At 35.2% G+C, this 21,427-nt stretch overlaps 1 protein-coding gene across 1 annotated transcript; it reads right to left on the bottom strand.

The window, feature by feature from the left end:
* Nucleotides 1-19,805: 19,805 nt before the first annotated feature.
* Nucleotides 19,806-21,242, bottom strand: LOC122592736 (REF/SRPP-like protein At3g05500). Its single transcript, XM_043765030.1, has 3 exons — nucleotides 21,101-21,242; nucleotides 20,776-21,003; nucleotides 19,806-20,426 (listed from the first exon to the last, which is right to left on the bottom strand). Exons 1-3 carry the CDS (start codon nucleotides 21,137-21,139, stop codon nucleotides 20,007-20,009), a joined length of 687 nt encoding a protein of 228 aa, XP_043620965.1. The 5' UTR covers nucleotides 21,140-21,242; the 3' UTR covers nucleotides 19,806-20,006.
* Between the last annotated feature and the right edge of the window lie 185 nt (nucleotides 21,243-21,427).

The following is a 21,427-nucleotide window of genomic DNA, read 5'->3' as shown; positions in this document are numbered from 1 at the left end:
GCTTTTATAAAGACTTTTTTATCATTGGAAGTGAAGGCTTTTTTAGCAATGACTTGAAAAATTTCAAGCTATTGCATTCTCTCTCTTACATATTTAATTACAATTTAAAGAATTTTAGGTGAATTTCAAGCTATTACCATTGGAGCAAAAGCTTTTTTTATAAAAAGCTTTTAGAAAAAAGCTTTACCATTGTGAAACTCTAATACCCTTAAATCTCAACCATTCATTTTTCTCCCTCTCCTCAAATCTCAACCACTCATTTTTTCTCTCTCCTCCATAAATTATTTTATTCTTCTAATTCATTCAAAATCTTTTATCTCAAAACCATATATCAATAAATTATAAAAATTTTGTGGGTGTTCTTAAAATTTAATGCTCTTTCATTAGAGATATCATTCGATATACTTTCAACGATTTTTTAAATTCGAGAAAAGAGCCCATACGGCTAAAACATTTGGCTATCATACTTTATGACTTAACCTATCACCTCCACCATCTTATCGCCGCAACTCGCGAGCAACTATGATGCACCGAAACTTCAAACAGGTAGGCGTACACATTTCTGAAACTCCATGAAAACGTTTCCCCTTACGAAACACGTATGAAACGTTTTCTTGAATTTTCTATAGATACCGAAACATTTCTTTAAAGTTTTCATACTGTTTCTAATTAATATCAAGGTTTTAATGAATTTTTTCTATTCCCTAAACCCAAACAGGCTATGTTATATACAATTTGATCAACATTAAATTTTATCAATTTCAAAACCAATTATTAAACACTAAACATTCAATGAGTGATCAATAATCAAACATATATTATAGAATTATACATTTACAATTATACATAATTTCTCAAGTCTCTCTCTATAAAAAATCAATATAAATTATATTTGTATATTTTTTTTATTGCCGTACCCGTATCTTGGATTTTTTAGTTTTGCCATTTCTTATTCTCATATCGCTCCTGTACCCCTTTGCCGTACCCGTTTCAGTGCTACATAGGCGGGCACTATCTCTTATTTATAAAAAGAAAGATATCGATTTTGTAGTAGGTAGAGTATATAGTATGACCAGAATTGTGAGTGTTGTTTAAACCAAAATTACATGGTAAAAATTTGCTTATGTTTTAGATTTATGTTAGATCAACTAACAAATATTTTTACGGTTTTACTCAGGTCATGGATCTAATGAACTAATCATTTTAATTTAAGCTTGTATAAAATGCTTCAATTTAACTTTCATTCATCAAAGGCTCTTATATTTAACTTCCTCGGTTTAGGAGGTTTAAGCACAAGTCTTTGAGCATTAGCTTAATGGTTGAAAAATCATCCCTTCATTCAAAAGATCTTGTATTCAAGCCTTGGGGAGAGTATAAGAAGTCTCTATTTGAGGGCTAGGTTTGGGTATACCCAGATTCAAGTGTGAAAGAGCAAGATTTACCCTTATTAATCATCGTGCCTTCGGACGGACTAGTAGGGAGTTTTCCCCCATCGAGTATTTGAAATAAGCATTGAAGTCAACTAATACCATGTACACCTCAATTTTATCTATAGATTTGCATATGATTAAATATATTTGTCAGAAATCTTAGTAAATGGGATTGGATCCCTAAGTGAACGAGACATAAGGTACGAAATTCGAGTGAAGGTTGTTTTTTACTACTCTTTAGCACCAGATGAGCTAATCAGACCGTAAATTTAAAGAGTCACTAGTCTTTTTTAACTGATTTGGATATGCATGGACATTAATTAACTCTACTAATGAAAAGTTTGTGACTATTTTGCTAGTAACTAGAATATATCTACACATAGGTTAATTTTTATATATATGTAGAATAAGTAGAATACTCATTAGAATAAAATAGAGCTTCTTGGAATCAAAATTATGACCCACGAGTAAAGGAAGAGTGGCAAACGAGCTATACTAGGTTCATTTTGTAACGTTATCTCGTTATGAGTTCTATATATATGAACTCATTATATATTTTGAGAAAATAAAAACAAAAGGTTTAGTTTTTCTGGTTTGACCGGTTGAACGGTAAATCAATTACTTTAGACAATCAATTTTTTTTTCTATAACTAGCTATTGGGAGCTTTTTTAGGCCACTAGATTAGTGTAAAGATGAATTGCCTATATATTTGCTGAATGAGATTTTGGATCATTACTCATTAGTTATCAGTGATAGCACACTATTACAAAACTGACATGGTTATAAAACCTTATTTACATGGTTCTATTGTGGTGTAAAAATTTGATGTAACTTATATTGGAGTGTGATCATTTTATTATAAATCGCATGTCCGAAAATAATTTAAACATACGGGGTCACACGAAATGACATGGTAACTCTATATTATTAATTAATATATTAACGTAATATATTAATTAGTTTGATCACGAAATGATTAATTTAAATAAGTTAAAAGGTTAATTGTATTTAAATTAATTAGAAGAAGGATTAATTGTGAAATAAGATAATTAAGGTTGGACTCTAATTGTTAAGGGGGGGGGGGGGGGGTTTGTAGGCTCATTAGAGGCCTTAATTGACTTATTCACCAAGTCATTATGCCCGAATATCTCCCTATAAATAGAGGCATAAATCTAAGGGTTTTTGCATTCTATACACATAACAAAATCTCTCCTTCTCTCCCACTTTTCTTTGTTCGGTCGAAAGCAACAAAACCCCAAGGGGTTCGGGTTTTAGGGTTCGAATATTAAGGGTTTAAACAAAGGGTTGTTTGGTTCGTGATCGGGGTACTAGCATACGGTATAAGAGGTATCTGAGGTGCGATCGTAGAAGAGTTTTGCTTTAAACCCTAAATCATAATAATAATATTATTATTATTTTATTGGAAGCTTTGCATAAGGTACACATCTCAATTCTATTCTTTGTTAATTAATTTGATTGCATATTTGTTTCGATTCTTCCGTTGCGCTTACTCGTAATTATATATATGATTATATGTTTATATTCTAACAGTAGTATCACGAGCCACATATGTGATCTATTAATTACAAAGATCAAAACTTAAAGGGGGGTTAAGGGTTGGTTGATTTTTAATTAATTGTTAAATAATTAAAAGTTGTTTCCTTATTTTAATTAATTAAAAATCGGTTTTAATTAAATAAAAATTAGGGTTTTTTGTTTAATTAATTTAACCTAATTCAATGGATGATTGAAACCCTCAAGCAAGTTTTGAATTGTGAAATGATATGATTTATATGATATAAATTGCATGTTACGTGTATCTTAACTATTTAAAGTTGTTAAATAATAGTAAACTCACAAGGAATTCATGCAAAATTAATTGTGATTTTACTGAATATATAGAGATATATTTTTTCAAAGCATGATGATCCAATAATTATGGTTAATTATTAAGATAATTGTTGTGACTATGTGAATTTTTCGTGTGATTTTCCTGATTTGTGATAATTCACTAAAAAATTCATATAAAATAATCTGTAATGAGTTAGAAGTCGTGCTTTGGATACTAGATGCTCAACACACAGGGCTAAAACTTTGTAGTTCTAGTGGAAAGTTGAATCGGACCAGAAACAGGTCTAAACTGGTCGTGAAGCTGCTAGAAATTTTCAGCGCATGTTTATGTGTTTATGTGATAATTATTTGGTAATTAAAATTGTTTAAAGGCTTACGCAATCAAGGTAACTTGATGTATGTGGTCCTCTTTTTCGGAAGAGGGAGCCAGGATTTAAACATATGCATGAACCATAGTGACCATGTTTAGGTGGTCCGCCTTAACTTGTTACATGATTAAGTAGTTCGGAATTAGCAAGTTTATTAATTTTGCATGTTTATAAGTTGTATAAAGGTGATGCAAAATTGATTTCTTGGAAAAATATAAACTTGACTAAGAACTATCAAATAGAGATTTCATTAATAAAATTGGAGTCTTAAAACCTTGAGATACACCGGTTCACCCATTTGAACAAACTCAAAGAGAGGTATAAGCCAGAGTGCGTTAGCCTTCTAAAAGGGCGGGTTTTTAATTGCGTTCATCGCAAACCTTTGCCCTTGCGCTTTTTTGTGCGTTCAAATGGAGCTACTGAGCTCTCTTGTGTTGTTAAGACTATACAAATGATTTTTTTAAATATTATGTTCTGAAGATTATGCATGAGTCTTCATACATAAACTTTTGATTCACATCAAATGCATTACCCTTTTAAAGTTAAGTCAATGTCACCCACTTTGCTTAGAACACTTGCCAGTGCTTTTCGCTCCTACGTGAGACCGTAGGAGTCCCATTTCCCTGCTGGGATAAAGAAGTTTTCAACAAAATTGCAAATGTGGCAGGGACTGTTCTTGAACCATCATCTGCTTCTGCAAACGATGGGAATTTGTCATTCAACAAGGTGACGATACTCGTAAATGCTCACCAAAAAATTGATCAGGAAATCATCATCAATAAAAAGTCCAAATCTTTCGTTGCTAGAATCGTTGAAGAAAGCTGTGATTGGATCCCACCGTTCATCGGAACTACCATCGTCACCCCAGATTCGGATGGAAAACCAGAAGCCACTCCACACATAGAGGTGAACCCCACACCCACCACTGGAACCCCAACAGACGCAATTAATGTGAGTATCTCTTCAAAGGCGATCAGTGAACATTCTCCCTGCAGAAAAAACATTGGAAACCAGCAAACTTTTAATATCCCATCCAACAAACAGACCCCACCGAATCCACCCCCATCAACCTCCTGCTCACTCCCCAATAAACATTTTCACACCCCACCATCAAAAAATAATAAAAACAGAAATTACACCCCATGTTTTTCAAGGAAAAGGCAACGCCAACTATCTCCTACCCTTGAGAAGTCCCCATGCACACACCTTGATCTCAACTCACCACCAACACCTGTTAACACTAATTGACCAAATCATCCCTGTACTGCCCCACCACTTTCAAAATCAAATCCCAACCTATCCTTCAGGAATTTACCCGACCCCATCCCTTTTCAATCTCTAAATTCACTTGATGATCATTCTTTTGAAAATCACATGGACAACTTATCACCAACCAAACTCCAACCAACAATACGAAAACATCTCCAAAAACCCGCAACTTTGCAAGTTAATCCACCAGATACTGACTTAATCCCACCCCAAAACCCGCCACCTCCTAAAACCAATAGCCAAACAACCTCACCTTCACAACCCCCTATTCAAAACCCATCCTCAACCAGCCATAATCACCCTGACCCCTCCATCATCAAAGAAGTCCAAAATACCTTCGTAATTGGGGACTGCGTTGGCGTAAATCTTGCTGGTTTTGAAGATGTTGTAGAGGACCTAGTGATTCAAGACCGTGAAGGCCCACTAGCCCAATGAATTTCTTATCACTCAACATCCGTGGCACCTCAGACAAGGCCAAATCCAGATGGGTGTGCCAGTTAAAAAAGGATCACCTTCTAAATTTCCTGTCTTTAGGAAACTCACAAGCAAGAAGCATCCAGTCTAAACCTACAATCCTTTTGGGGAAACCACAACTTTGTCCATGACTTCATACCTTCTTCTGGTTTAGAAGGAAGGTCTGGAGGTATCCTCAGCATATGGGACACCTCTTTCTTTTCCCTTACCAACACCATAAAATCCAACCATTTTTTGTTAACTTCTGTCCTCATCAATGGGGTCACTAAACAATGTAATATCCTCAATCTGTATGCACCTCAAGAGCTACAGGCAAAGCAGAAACTCTGGTACGAGATCTCAGCTCTCATTTCCAACACCTAAGGCTTATGGATTCTCCTGGGACACTTCAACTTGGTTCGAAGCCCCGATGAACGAATGCACTCTGTGTTTAATGATACGTGTGCACTCTCGTTTAATTCATTCATCCACCAAAATGGACTAATGGAATATACCATGAATGGTAACCTTTTCACCTACGTGGCTGAGAATGGCAAGAAGTAGAGTAAAATTGATCGTTTTTAGTGACATCAAGTTTTATGAATAATTGGCCAAGGGCCTCCCTCACAGCCCTTCCAAGATCTCTCTCCGATCATCGACCATTAATCCTCAATACTTCTCATCTCGACTTTGGGTCCTTGCCATCTAGAATCTTCAACTCATGGCTTAATAGACCTAGATTCAATGAAGTAGCCTTAATTCAGGTTTTTACAATGGTCGCCCTGACCAAATCCTCATAGCAAAGCTTAGGAAATTGAAGCAAGATTTGAAACAATGGATCCGCAGCACCTCAGCCCAAGAAAATCATGAAGTTACAAGCCTGAATGAACAACTAGAAGCCCTGGACTCCATCATTGATCACAGGGACTTTGATGACAACGAATTGGTCTTGTGGGCTGAAACAAAAGCCAAAATTTGTAAGCCCATGAACGCGTGAAAACCCTAGATATCCAACAAAAATCTCAGGCCAAACGGATAAAAGATGGTGACGAAAACACAGCCTTTTTTCATGGATTCATAAACAGTCGAATCTCGAGGAACAGATTAAACGGGCTCCAAATAAATGGCAACTGGCATATAGACCCACCTTCTAGAAGAGAGGCTGCCCATGATTTTTTAAAGAAAAAGTTCCAAGAGCCAATGAAGAAACGACCCCCAATAATCTGTCAAGGCCTAAAAACCCTTTCTCAATCAGATGCAGACTCCCTCATCACCCCATTCACTCTTCAAGAAGTCACTCAGGCTGTTTGGGATTGTGATGGAGACAAAGCTCCTGGACCAGATGGAATAAATTTCTCGTTCATAAAGAAATTTTGGAACGACCTAAAATTTGATTTCCTGAATGTGCTAATTGATTTCTATCACACTGGAAATATCAGCCACGGTTCGAGTTCTTCCCATATTGTTCTCATCCCAAAGAAAGCAACGGCAACAACCTTAACCGACTACCATCCTATCATTCTAATTGGATGCATTAAAAAGGTGATCTCAAAGACCCTTGCAAATCGCCTCAAGAAGACAATATCACAGGTTATTTCCCCAACTCAAACTGCTTTTCTTTCCGACAAAAACATCATGGATGGTCCTTTGATTCTCAATGAGATCATCTCTTGGTTAAAAAAGAACAAACAAGAGGCCTTTTGCTTTAAAATAGACTTTGAAAAGGCTTTCAATACGGTGAGTTGGGAATTTTTACTCTCGATCTTGAAGCAAATGAATTTTCCTGAGCGTTGGGTTCTTTGGATATACATTCTACTTCGATCCACCAGATATGCTATACTAGTGAATGGTTGCCCGACAAGTGAATTTAACTGTGAACGAGGTATCCCATAGGGCGACCCCCTCTCACCCTTCTTGTTCATAATTGCTATAGAAGCATTCACTAATATCATACAACGAGCCTCAAATTTTGGCCTCATCATGGGAATCAAACTACCGAACACCGGGACAACAATCTCTCATCTATTATATGTCGATGATGCCACCTTAATTGGGCTTTGGTCTGCCACGTACCTCCAAAATATAAAAAGAATCATGAGATGTTTTTACCTAGCTTCTGGGCTCAAAATCAATCTCAAAAAATCATGCTTTCTTCGAATAAGTTTACCCCCTGACAAAGTGGTTGCCTCCGCCAACATCCTTAACTGTCAAATTGGCAGCTTCCCTGTAACATATCTCAACCTACCAGTGGGGAGCAATATGAACCTCATCAAGAATTGGTTGCCCGTCATACAAACCTTTGAAAATCGTCTCTCCCAAGGGAAAGCCTCTACACTCTCGCTTGGGGGTAGGGTAACCTTGATCCGATCGGTACTTGACAAACTTCCAACTTACTTTTTCTCATTGTTTAAGGCCCCGGTAAGTGTCAACTCCAAACTTGATTCTGTAACACCCATCATTTAAAAACATGGATTTCCAAAAACTTTCGCCTAACGGCGTTAAAAGAAAGCGGAATTAAACCTTAAAAGTCCAAACCAGCAAAATCTGTTTGGTTTATTCATAAAATGGTGTTACTAGCCATATCATCAAAACAAGTCTAAATGGAAATCCATTGGTTGCCCAACATTAAACAACCGACATTATAGTAAATACAAATCATAAATATCTAAACATAAATGAATGTCTAATGCGAGCAGCCACTATGGGTTAACTACAGCCAACTTCAAGATCATCTACCCATGCCTCACATCTTCTCACATCTACCTACTCACAATTGTTGGACCTAAGGGCACAACACATTTTAAAAGAGCAAGTGTTAGCTAACGAATTAGCTAAGTAAGATAACACATAGTTTATAAAACGTTTGTCCATTTAAAACATTATATAAAAGTCATAATTACATCGTCAAGGCACATATATCACATCGATGCATCACATCATCCATAACATATCATCGCATCAAACATCATCATCATAAGTTGAATCACCTAACTGTGCCTAATCATCTTTTACTTTACATATAACATATAAGCATCATTGCATAGTGTGACATAAGTCACTTACATTAGGCGTGACATAAGTCACTCATCACATATAAGGTGTTAGTTTGTGTGTAGGCGGTCATAAGACCTAACAAGGAACCTCACACCCGACTAGATGGATAAGCCTTACGGCGGTCTATCAATGTCGTTAAGGAATGGTAAGCCAATCCAGGAGTAGTCCGTATGTTCAAAGACATTGGTGGTTAATCACGCCACCCGGAGATACTCAAACCACGTAATTATGTTGCAAGGAGCCACCCAAGCAACCATATACGCACCCGCCGGGCAAGGGCAAGTACGGGTTAAGCTTAACACTTTCATATCATATACGAGCTCGGCTTACATCACATATAGTTTAGGTGTCCACGTTACCTAAACATCATCACATATCATCTTTTTACGTTTGGGCCCTTAAACGTGCACGTGTCATGGCAACTTAACAAGTCTAGTGAACTAGATGAACAAGCCATGTAGTCATGCACACTTTACATATCATCAACATATAACACATTTCACTTCATCTCAAGACATTACATAGCATTTCATAGCATATCATTACATTGCATGCATTGTTACATAACGTACATCATCATATATCATTGCATATCATATATCATTACAACATTGCATATCATTTATCATCATAGATCGTACATCATTTCATATCATCTATCATCTCATGTCATATATCGTTGCAAAATACCTATTATCTCATATCATATTTCATTTCATCTCTTAAGCATACATAGCATCTCATATCAATACATATCATTGGGGTAGCATTTCAGGCTTCAATATGCATCACATAGCCCATATCACCTCCCGTATAATCCCGAATACACATAAGCAAACAAGATATCATTTGGGGAAGTTATTATATGAAAACTATGTTTTTGTTGAACCCTCAGCGTGTCAAAGTAGTGTATCTTACCTCGTTGAAGAGCACAACAAATGATAACACAAGTTACCGAGCTTTGCAAGTATTCTCAACTACCTATAATCATTAGACAACATAATGAGCTAACAAGTACCCACTTACTTATGGTCATTACTCAAGTCTAAATACCTATAAACATGACTCATGACAATGCTTGATGCATTGGAGGTTCGTTTAATACATAAGGGCTTACATAACTCGATGGAACTCGACATTCACTTACTAAATTAACCTTTCTGGAAACTTGACCTCATCATCATCTTTTAAAAGTACTACCATTAGAAAGTAGATTCTCTCACGATTCCGTGGATAGCTTATTTGTTAAAAACGGAGTTACAGTTCAAAAGTTATGGCCATTTGAAAATTCTGTCGCTGTTGCGTCGCAACTACCAAGTTGCGTCGCAACTAAAGGTCACTGTTTTCTAGTTGCACAGCAGCTTAGTAGCTGCGCTGCAGCTAGCCCCGAATCTGCACAAACCTTATTGTTTAACCTCCAAAACTTAACCAAACACACCCCAAACGACCCATAACCTTATGAACGACTTTTGTACCTCAAAATTCACCATTTTAAGACCATAATGATGCAATGAAATCATTGATTAATCCTTACTTGATTTGCATCACATAATTAAATGTTTTAGGTCAACGAATCAACGTTTAAGACATCAATTGATCATCTAATGACCTAAATCAGTTATGGATCTGATTATATGATTAAAATAACATAAAATCAATGTTATTATACCTGAGATACCTGGAGATTACAAAGAGAATTCAAAAACTTGATCAAAACACTCTCGAATCAACCAAACGAAGATGAAATCGAACAAGGAATTGATTATGGCAATGGGGAATCGTTAGGGCTCAAAGAGAAAAGGATATTATGAATGATTAGAAGCTAAAGACCTGCTCTTTGACCCTAATCCCGTTTTTAACTTTCACCCTATGTCAAAAATCGTCCCTAAGCTTCCAAACGTCACATTATTAGCCCTAAACACCTATATGAACTATATACAACTCAATAAACACTTTGAACACCTCTAAAGGCATATAACTACATCTTAAACACATTACTACGTCAATCAATAAGACATTCAAGTCTCACACGCATAACACATTAACTACATATAAGCATTAAATTTAACATGGACGTAACGGACACGTTACGTTGACTTAACGACTCAAGTCAACCGTTAAATAAAAAGTTTGGGATGTTACAGATTCTATCCGTAAATCATTCTTTTAGGGGGACTCGGGTGGAAATAAAAAAATTCCATGGGTATCATGGGACTTGATCACTGACTCGATTGAGTCGGGATGGCTTGGGTTGGGTAATTTACATATAAAGAACCTTTCACTCCTTTCTAAATGGTGGTGGCGATTCCGTAATGAACCTCATAGTCTATGAGGTCGCGTAATCACATCGATTCACTGCTCAAAACGGAACTGTTCTCCTATTCCTTTTCGGTCTGAACTGGTGGGAGTTTGGAAGGTCATGGTCAACCTTAACTCCCACCTCGGTACTTTTGATGTTGCTTTGGAGAGTTTGTTTGCAGGACAATTGGGAAACGGTACTTTAATTAGATTTTGGATTGACGTCTGGAATGGTAGCACTCCCTTCTAGAAAGATTACCCCGACTTATTTCGACTTGAGAAGTTTAAAGACTCCACCATTAGTGATCGATATGCAGCTCAAGGCAGATTCTCCTCCTTGGAATGGTGCTGGACAAGACCACCATCGACTCCAAACGAACTTCAACAACTAGAAAACCTGCTATGCCGAATATCAAGGACTGTTCTCTCTTCCTCGAATGATAAATGGACCTGGAAACCAGATAAATCAAGCTGTTTTACCACGAAATCAATGAAAAACCTTCTGCAAAAAAGTGAAATTGGTCCAAAACGATGGGCTTTTCCATGGAACCGCCTGGAACCTTTCAAGGCCAACCTTCTGGGATGGAGATTAGAATTGAATAGACTTCCAACAACCGATCTGCTTCTGAAAAGAAACATCACAGTCACCAACACTACCTGCCATCTTTGTAACCAAATCGATGAATCCGCTACGCACCTCTTTCTCCACCGCAACTTTGCGAAAGAACTCTGGAGCCATATTATCTCTTGGTGCAAACTCCCACTGATCAATCCCACAAGTGTCAAGGATCTCTTCGAAATACACAAGAACCTCAGACTTGGATCCACCAAGAGCAACCTCCTCAATCTTGTGATTCTGACATACTGCTGGATTATATGGAAAACACACAATCAAAATATCTTCTCCAACAAAAACCCCTCGATACGTTTTGCAGTGAAGGAACTCAAATCTCTCAGCTTCATGTGACTTTCAAACAAAACAAATAAGCTCCAATTTGATTGGACAAATTGGTGTAGTACATTACTAGCTTCCCGCTAGTTTCTTAATAATATGCTTTTTTTGAATGTTCAAAAAAAAGAACGGCTGGGTCCTCAAGGTTGTTTCTAATCATTTTAAGCTCTTATTTAAGTAAATGTTATTTGGTTATTAGCCATTGATCCCATCTAAAGTCATGATAATTATCCAATTTGAAATCAACTCAAAACTTCGTATTTTATCCATTGTTCCAGACATCAATCTGCTTACATACAAGTCTATATATAGACATATAGTACACACTTAACAAGTTTAAAACATAATGTTCCCCAAACAGCTTAAAATTATAAGCAAAAAAAGTGTCAATTGACCTTTCATGACATATGGCCATCATGTAAAAGGAAGTCAGTCATATGACTTATGATTTAATGTAGATAGCTAAGCAAACCACAAGCACAGAATGTCATATAAAAAAAATTTAATATGTGAAAAGTTCTACACCCAACCTAATTAGGTGTCTAACAGTTACATACTAACTTTTCTCTTTATATATATATATACTACTGTAGTAGTTTCCAGGTCCGTTCAATGACGGGTAGCTTCAAGATATATGTATTACATATTTTGTTTAAAAGATAAAAACAATAAAAGTGGAACAGTAACATGAAATCAAAAAAGTTTTAAAACATTAAAATTCAAAACATAATTGAAACAAATAAATAAATTGTTGTAATAACTGCAGCATAAAAGATCATTACCTGGAAGTGCGGGACCTAAAAATACTTATACCACAACACCCTTACATAGGAGTAGCGTCCATATATAATTCGTATGCAAAAATATTTAATTCTGGAAAGCTAAAACAATAGCAGTAGTAGCACAACCGGTTGGTATAAAGACAACAAAAACAATAGCAAAAAACTATAAGCAAAAATAATAGCAGACACGGAAATGACTTGTACCAAAAAACAAATCTGACCTTCAAGTTTTAACTTAATATCCCCAATCACGTACATGGTATAAAAATAGTGTCACCTTGCTCCATGGTTCGATTCCTAATTAGCACTACAAATAATAAATTAAAATGAGTAAATTTGGTATGACCAAGATTTAGACTTGCAAGTTGATAAAATTTTCTAGTTCATCAGCTTTTCTTGGTAACTCAAACCAGCTAGATCAAATGCCCTCAACCACTCACTTTGTTAATTCAACACCTTAACATTTGTTTTGGTACATCATTAACCATTTAATTGTAATTTCACAGATTATACAATATATCTTATGGACAAAGTTATTAGATTAAGATGATGGATTAATATTTGTGAATTTGAGCTTTCGATTTGTGATTTTAACAATGGATAACTACAGAAAATAAAAAGCACCTTTCACCCAATTCACGATATTAGTAGTGACCTTTAGAAGTTTTCGTTTTTAGAAATGACCTTTCATAAATTCGCGTAAACAGTAACATTTGCCACGCGTCGCCCGATGACGTGGAACATTTTAATGACATGACAATTTTTTTTTACTAAGGTGGAATTTCCTATTTATCTTTTACGCCAAATGTCGTTGCCAGGTCATTTCCCCCCAAAATAAGTTCACTTCCCCCCTAAATAAAAAGCCCCAAATCAATCCACGAACCAAAATTTAGGTTTTTAACACCCAAGGGCGATGTCTTCATCTACATCAACATCGATCAAATTAGGGCTCCATGGAAGAAATCAAATTAGGGCTTCATCTTCACAACTTCAGTATTGTGATTGTAACCCTCCTCTACTAACAAAAGAGTGGACCTCTTGGACAAAGAAGAACCCTAGTAGAAGATTCAAGAGATGTGTAAATGGGTAAGTTTGTATTTGATGATTAATTTATTTTTCTTCCACAAATCTTGTTTTGTTGCTTATATAAGATCAAATCAGGATACTGGAAGTATGAATTGCGAATTTTTTGGGTGAGTTGATCCTCATTTTGGGTGAGTTGATCAAATCAGGGTCAGTTTTGTTGCTTATATAAGATCAAATGTTTTCTTCTCCACCATCCTTATTATCTTCCTCACCCACATTTTCTTCTTCACCATCCTTATTATCTTCCTCACCTACATTTTCTTTTTCTCCGCCATCCTTGTTTGTAACACCCATGAGTTGACCACGGACATTTTAAAATCAAAATAATTTTTAAACTTGAAAATACGACCCCGTAATTTTAGTCGACATCGTATTCTAGTATTGACATCGTATTTGTAACGACCTAGTAATTTTGTATCGGCCTCGTATTTTTGATTTGGCCTCGTATTTATGTCTGGCATTGCAATTCAAGTCTAGCATCGTATTTGAGTTAGCTTGGAAACCTTCTATTTTACCCTACATATAAATACTCTCATTCTCCACACATTCTCATTTTCATCACCTTAGCCACCTAGCAAAAACACACACACCTTTGCTACCCCATTTTTACTACCTCACCTTTACTACCTCATAAACATAAAGTTATATAGAAATCGAAACTTACTTTGTTTAGATTTAGTATCAAAAACAGTGTTTCTACCTTTTAAGCATCATTACAAGCATCTATTTTGGTCAGATTTGATGTAAGAATCAAAACCCTTTTTATGTTCTTCTTTTGAATATTTTCGGTCTTACTTTTAATAGACACACTACACCCGCCAAGTATCAAACTTTTTACGCCCAAAATGTTAAGAACCATATACCAAAACTTTTGTCAAAGTCTCGTGTGATTTCATTAACAAATGCTTGCGTTATAAGAACTTTTTACACTTTTTATAAACTTTGTTCAGATGGGTTTTCGGGTTTAAGTCCAATTCAGAGTTTACGACTTTAGTATTGTTTTCCTATCGTATTTGTGGGTCTAAAAGTACAATCTCATGCTAAAAACACCTTTCAGATCGAAAGAAACGATTAGGGTTTTCTAGAATGAATTTTGGGGAAGAACAGCCCAGTTTGCGACCCCGCCAATTTGAGACCTCGTATTTCCATTTGCGACCTCGTATTTCAAATGTGACCTCGTATTTCATTTGTGACATCGTATTTCCAATTGAGACCCCAGATTTACTAGCCTTTCAAATCTAGCCTCTCAATTTCAATTTTGTCTTTTAGTGAAATAAGACCCCAAATTCAATTTAAGACCTCAACTTTCGATTGAGACCTCGGATTTTGATTACTACCTCGATTTAGTCAACTTTGGTCAACTTTAGTCGATTTGGTCAACTTAGTCAATCTCGCAATTTGGTAAACTTTGGTCAAACTTGTAAAATGTTGTCAAAGTTAAACTAGTACGCTTTTGGACAACTTAGTCAACACTTGGCGGCACGTTTACCAATAATGAACACATACTTAATTAGGATAACCTTGAAACAGATTGTTGTGTGCCGGTTACTTGCTTATGATATCTTGCGTAGCTTAATTTTGTTGCTAGCACTCTGGTGAGTTTCGTAATCCCCCTTTTCACATGTTTTCATGGGGCTGAAAGGATACAAATTATTTTATGATAAAACATATATATTTTGGTACTATATGATATGACATTGTACAATCTATTTTAGAAACGCTTATTATTCAGTATTTTGGATACACTTATGATTACATATTTTGGAAACGCTTACTATTACATATTTTAGATATATAATCGGTTTCACATTTTGGGCATACATTTAATTACATATTCGTTTACACTATGGATACTTTAATGTTATCACGACTATAGACTGTACTGCATGATACCCTGTGTGTGCTACTATTATCTTTATGTGCTTTAAGTGGTCGATAGTGCCATGTGCCTATCCCTATGTGTTCTACCACTGTCTATGTGTGCTTTAGCCATGTCATGTTTATGACTGTAAGTGCATAATTGATATACAAACTAGCCATGTCATGTTTATGACTGTAAGTGCACGATTGACATACAAACCAGCCATGTCATGTTTATGACTGTAAGTGCACGATTGACATACAAACTAGCCATGTCATGTTTATGACTGTAAGTGCATAATTGATATACAAACTAGCCATGTCATGTTTATGACTGTAAGTGCACGATTGACATACAAACTAGCCATGTCATGTTTATGACTGTAAGCGCACGATTGACAAACAAACTAGCCATGTTATGTTTATGACTGTAAGGGCACGCATTGATACACATACTAGCCAGGTCATGTTTATGACTGTAAGGGCACGCTTTGATATACATACTAGCCAGGTCATCTCTATGACTGTAAGGGTATGCTAATACTTATTCCTACATTGTTACTCTAGTATTCATACTTAACAGCACAAACGTTTGCAAGTAAACAAGCATAATTTCAAACCTATGAACTCACCAACCTTTGTGTTGACGCTTTTTAGTATCCTTTTAGGTGTGCAAGTTGAGAATGTTAGAAGTGGCTAAGGAGGATACCATAGTAGCCTTTAGCAGACTCAGATTAGGATTTGGAGTTGTATATCTTATGTGATTATTATTGTTGCTTTATGTTTAGATTATGGCATTATGCCTAAGTGATCTTTCCCCTGCGCGGGAGTTTAGTTATGCTTGTTGGATATTGATTTTATATTGTATGTTCATGTTTTGAATTCAAAATGAAATGTGATTTAATTTGAGCATTCATGTAGTCACTCTTCGTAACTTCCATGACGCGTGTACTATACGTCGCATTCCGAGTTTTTTGCCTTAGTCGGTGTGGCAATGTTATCTTCTTCACCAACAACTTTTTCTTCGCCACCATCCTTATTACCCCCAAATTGTTCAATCAAATGAGTATCCACACCAATGAAATTACTCATAAGTCATTCACAAATTGACTTAAAAAAACAGATACTCTTCTATTAGTTTTCGACATATGATGAAGAAATATCTTCAAATCCACATCACAATTGATGATCCTAAGTCCTCCTTTACTAAGGTCTTTACCAGGAACACAATAATAAATACTAGTACATTTTGTAGTTTTTTTTATTTTTAGGAAAGCCTGAGTCAAAAATCTCAAAGTGAGATTTCCTGCTAGATGTTGATTATTCATACATGTTGTTATTAAGCATCATTAATTATTATTATGATTTTATGGCCTTAGAAATCTACCAAGAAAGGAAGAAAGAGGAAAGGAGTAGAGAGTGAAATGAATGTGTGTCGAAAGTGGTGAGTTCCTATGCAATACTTATTCACGTGAGAGTGGGCTGGAAATGGGGTCTAGGGGCTGTTTATTGGCTACGGAGTGGAGTGGAATGTTGAAGCTCATTGGTTAGGTTGAGGAGTGGAAGTATGGTGTGTTTGTATTTGTTTCAAAATGAGTCTATGTTCAAAATGAGGGTGTTTTTGAGTCACCTTGTGTACTAGTGGACCTGGTGGTTAGGTTATGTAATTTTTTAGTTGGATAAGTACGTGTTATTTAAAAAAGAAAATTACATTTTTTTTACATGAAGTTGTCAAAATTTTTATTTATAGTCTCTACGTAAAAAAGTTACATTTTTTGTACCTGAAGTTGGTAATTTTTTTTATTTTTCATACCAAGCACATATGTCGTTTGTTTTTCCGTTAACGTATTCACGTGACCAATACGTGAGGATGTCAAAAATGAAAATACTTTCACTTAGAGACTACAATTGAAAACTTTGACAACTTCAAGTACCAAAAATGTAATTTTCTCAACAAAAAAAAATGACTATGAGTTTTTTTAATTTATTATAAAAATTATTTTAACACATTTATGTTTTGGGTTTTTATCTACATTATATTATAACATATACAGTATACGAGTACCATTTTTAAAATCTTTTAAGGTTAAGTCATAAACATACAGATAAATTTTTATTAAAAAAACATATTATTTTAGCTCTATTGTGTAACAATTGAATTCGGCTTCTAAGTCGTTGTTTGTTGAGACGTTATGTATATTGTGTGACGGTCGATTTGAAAGTTTGTCAATAAAGAAATCTTCTGCTCCGCTATAAAACCGGATAAAGTTGTTCACAAGTTATACATTTTATGAGTTTTTTTTATCAACAAGTTATCCGTATGTGTTATGACTTAACCTTAAAAGATTTTTTAAATTAGTACTCGTATATATGTTATAATATAATGTAGATAAAAACTCAAAGCTTAAATGTGTTAAAATAATTAAATAAACTTTTCAAAAACACATGGTCATTAATTTCGAGAAATTACATTTTTGGTAACCGAAATTGTCAAAGTTTTCAAATATAGTCTCTAAGTGTAAAAATTTTCATTTTTGATACCCTCACTTACTGGTCACGTGAGGGCATTAACGGAAAAAACAAACGGTGTATGTGCTTGGTATCAAAAATAAAAAAAACAACCAACTTCAGTTATCAAAAATGTAATTTATTCACTTAGAGACTATAAGTGAAAATTTTGACAACTTCAGGTATCAAAAATGTAATTTTTCTCTATTTTAAATAAGTGTTATCTTTTAAAAAAAAATAGAATAGGTGTTAATTGAATTATTAAATTTGAAATTGTTGTTTGAATAAAATATTTGTCATTGTTACCCTAATTACAATACAATAAATATAAATATGCAAAGTAAAAGAACAATAACAAGAGTATGATGTAAAAACGAATGTGAGTAACAACAGGTTCGAATCCTGCAAAAGATAACAATACACAAACAATAACCGTAAAAGGAATCGGGCTTGTGTCTGACGCAATTCTCTTAAACAGATTCGTCGTCTGTTCTCAGGGTACACCGGCTCGAAGCAGACTACTGTCAGACTTAAACACTTGCCTAAAAGATGAATGGAACACGGGGATGGGATGTTGATTCAGAGAATTATAGTGAGTTTGCTATGTCTGTGTTTTACTCATATAATTCATATTTTCATCCAAGATCATCCTTATTTATACACCAAAATGAAAATGAAATTTCATAGTGATCATAAAGATCATTAAACAACAAATTGAACGTAAATGGTGATAAAAAAAATAGAATATACAATAAAGCTAAGTAAATGTCAATTCTAATGTTTTTTATTCATTTTTGAATATACATATATGATACGTTATGGAAGGCGGATGAATTTCAGTCCAAATGTTGTACCAACCACACCACTTTGAGATTGACATCTCATTTACCTTTAATCTAATTTGGACATGTCTTAATTATTTTATAGTCTTGACTAGAGGCTACACATCCACCAAAGAGTTCTCGATATATGTCATTCGATCATATATTTAACGATGTCCAAAGTTAGGAAAATTCTTACTTTTCCTAACAATTGGTTATATTTATATTAGTGTAAGTATAACTGTATAAGTGTCTTTGTTGTGGTAATAATTGTAAGTGTTAGTACTTATATATATCTAATATGACTATATATATGTCGTGTATCAGTATGTATGTGTCTAATTATTTGTGTAGTGTTATTTATGTATTTACATATATTAGATAAAAGTTGTAAGTTAGGTACATTGCCTTCTACTTACAAGTGTTATAACCTTTTAAAAATTGGTAGTTAAGGTTCTAATATTCTTGTTGATCATATTTTACTGGCATTCCTAAAATAACCATAGTTTAAGGATTGTGTAGGTAACTAATCATCAAAAGTCACTATTTCTCGACATATGAGGACATAACTTCTTAGGGAAACATCTAAAAGTTGATAATCTTGCTAGTCGGAACTTGAGGGTTCTCACATTTTCCCGTAATTGACATAAATTTTCTCGTCAAAGTTAAACGATTCTTAGTAGGAGTATGGATTGATACACGAAATTCAAAGAGTAACAAGAGTGACTAAAATTTGCTATAAGTGGCTATGACCCCTCAAAATCTACTACATTTCTGGTTTAACGGGTCAAACCGGGAATTTTCGGGTTTTGGCCCGGTCCGAACCCGAAAAGGCTTTGAATTGCAGAACCATGAACCAGCCCGTTTGGTCCATGGGCGGGTCGGTTATGAGCGGGTCAGAAACAGGTCACGGGTTTTCAGGCTAAAAGCTCATATCCCTACAATGGTGTGTCAACCGATGAGGTTAGTGATAGGAGCGCTCTTAGGAGGAAGAAATCGACGCAACTCTACCAATTAACCAAAATGCAATTGAATAGCTAAGCATGAAGGGATCCGGTAAAGGTAAACCAAGTACAAAATATTACGTATCATTAAACCTTAAACACTAGACATAAATAATAAGTACACAATTTTCATAATTACATCGATCGGTTCGAAATATATAGTACCTTCAATGCCACAAATTAATCTAAACCCGACAAATAACGAAATTAAAATATTGCATAAAAAATATATTCAAATTATTAACTATGGCAAAAATCAAAGAACATAATCATAGTGCCTGTGGCTCAGCAGTAGAGTTGAACACCTTAGCAATCCTTTCAGTTGGCACCAATGGTAGATATGAAGAAACCTTGTAGCCTTTCTCTGCTGTTTGCTGCACAGTCTGGTTGTACATTTCAGAATAGTAAGCTGCTGTTGGTACAACCACCTTAGCCACCTTAGGGAAGAGTGGGAGTTGGTTCAATGTGTTCCATCCTGAAACAGCATATTGCTCAGCAACTGGTTCGTATTTCGTGTATAGTCCTTTGGCAGTTGGCTCTAGTTTGGTGTATGCAGACTTGGCTAGCCCATGGGCTGTTTGAACCACCCCAGTTGTCTTGACATCGGAAGCCACTTCTTTGGTTTTAGCCGATATCTCCTTTACAAAAGGAGGCACTTGACTTTCGAATTTAGTTACCGACTCGTCAACCTGAAATTATGTGTTACAAGATCAAAGGATTAGTAAACCAAGCTGTACATGTGTAAAATACATATTGTTACTTATGTTGGGTCATTTGGGTTGTGTTTTATCTAAAACAGGTCATGTCAAACGGGTTGAAAGACTTATTGTGTATAGAAAATAAACATTTTGGCCAAATTTTGCATTTTGAGTTATTTATTTTACGTTGGGTTGATTTGGGTTGTTACCAAAAAAATAAAATTGTCAAAACAGGTTGGAAGTCTAATGCATAAAAAATACATAATATTTAACCATTAAAAAAAAAAAAAAAGTTCTTGAGATCGGCAACAATGATAAAATGCGAAGGAAGCAAACCGACCTGACGATCGACAAATTTGAGAACCTCAACAGGAGTGTCATGGAACTTATTATATGCAGGGCCGACAACAGTCTTAAAAGTACCCTCTATTGTCTCGACTCTTGGTTTGAATGGACCGGAATTGTCCTTAGCATAAGCATAAACTTTTGATGCATATAGAATCGCATGGAGAACTGCCACTTGCACAAACTCTAGGTACTTCAACTTCTCTTGTTCACTTTGATTAACCTTTAACAAATGTCAAATAATTTCAAATTGGTTATATTAGTCGCCTTAAGTACAAATTAACAAATACGAGTAATAAAACATTAGGAAAAAAACGTACCTGTGGTTGATTAACAACACTAACATTGTTTTCTGCCATGATTAAAAGTTGTATGTATGTCTTTCGGTGATAATATCGAAGTTTTTATATAAGAATGTGATATTTGATTGATTTTGAAGTTGTTTGAATTGATTGAATGGATGGATGGGCTTCCCTTGTATTTATGTAGACTTTGCTTTGACCCGACTTTACTTAACCGTGTGATGCAAAGTGTGGGTCCTACGATGACTACAATTTCGAATGATGTAGCAACTTGCACTTAAGACCCTATATGTTATCTTGGTTGATAAAATTAACCCCTTATGGTTCTTGTTGGCTAGTTGAATC

Source organism: Erigeron canadensis, chromosome 3, assembly GCF_010389155.1.
Source record: "Erigeron canadensis isolate Cc75 chromosome 3, C_canadensis_v1, whole genome shotgun sequence".
NCBI lineage: Eukaryota > Viridiplantae > Streptophyta > Magnoliopsida > Asterales > Asteraceae > Erigeron > Erigeron canadensis.
The sequence above is the reverse complement of the archived record's forward strand: the minus strand, read 5'-3'. Positions and strand labels throughout refer to the sequence as shown.

Excerpts from the sequence above, each read along its gene's own strand:
- LOC122592736 (XM_043765030.1), bottom strand. The coding sequence starts at position 21,139 with ATGGCAGAAAACAATGTTAGTGTTGTTAATCAACCACAG. Across the intron at positions 21,004-21,100 it reads GTGTTGTTAATCAACCACAG|GTTAATCAAAGTGAACAAGA; the intron begins GTACGTTTTTTT and ends CATTTGTTAAAG. Across the intron at positions 20,427-20,775 it reads TCAAATTTGTCGATCGTCAG|GTTGACGAGTCGGTAACTAA; the intron begins GTCGGTTTGCTT and ends ACATAATTTCAG.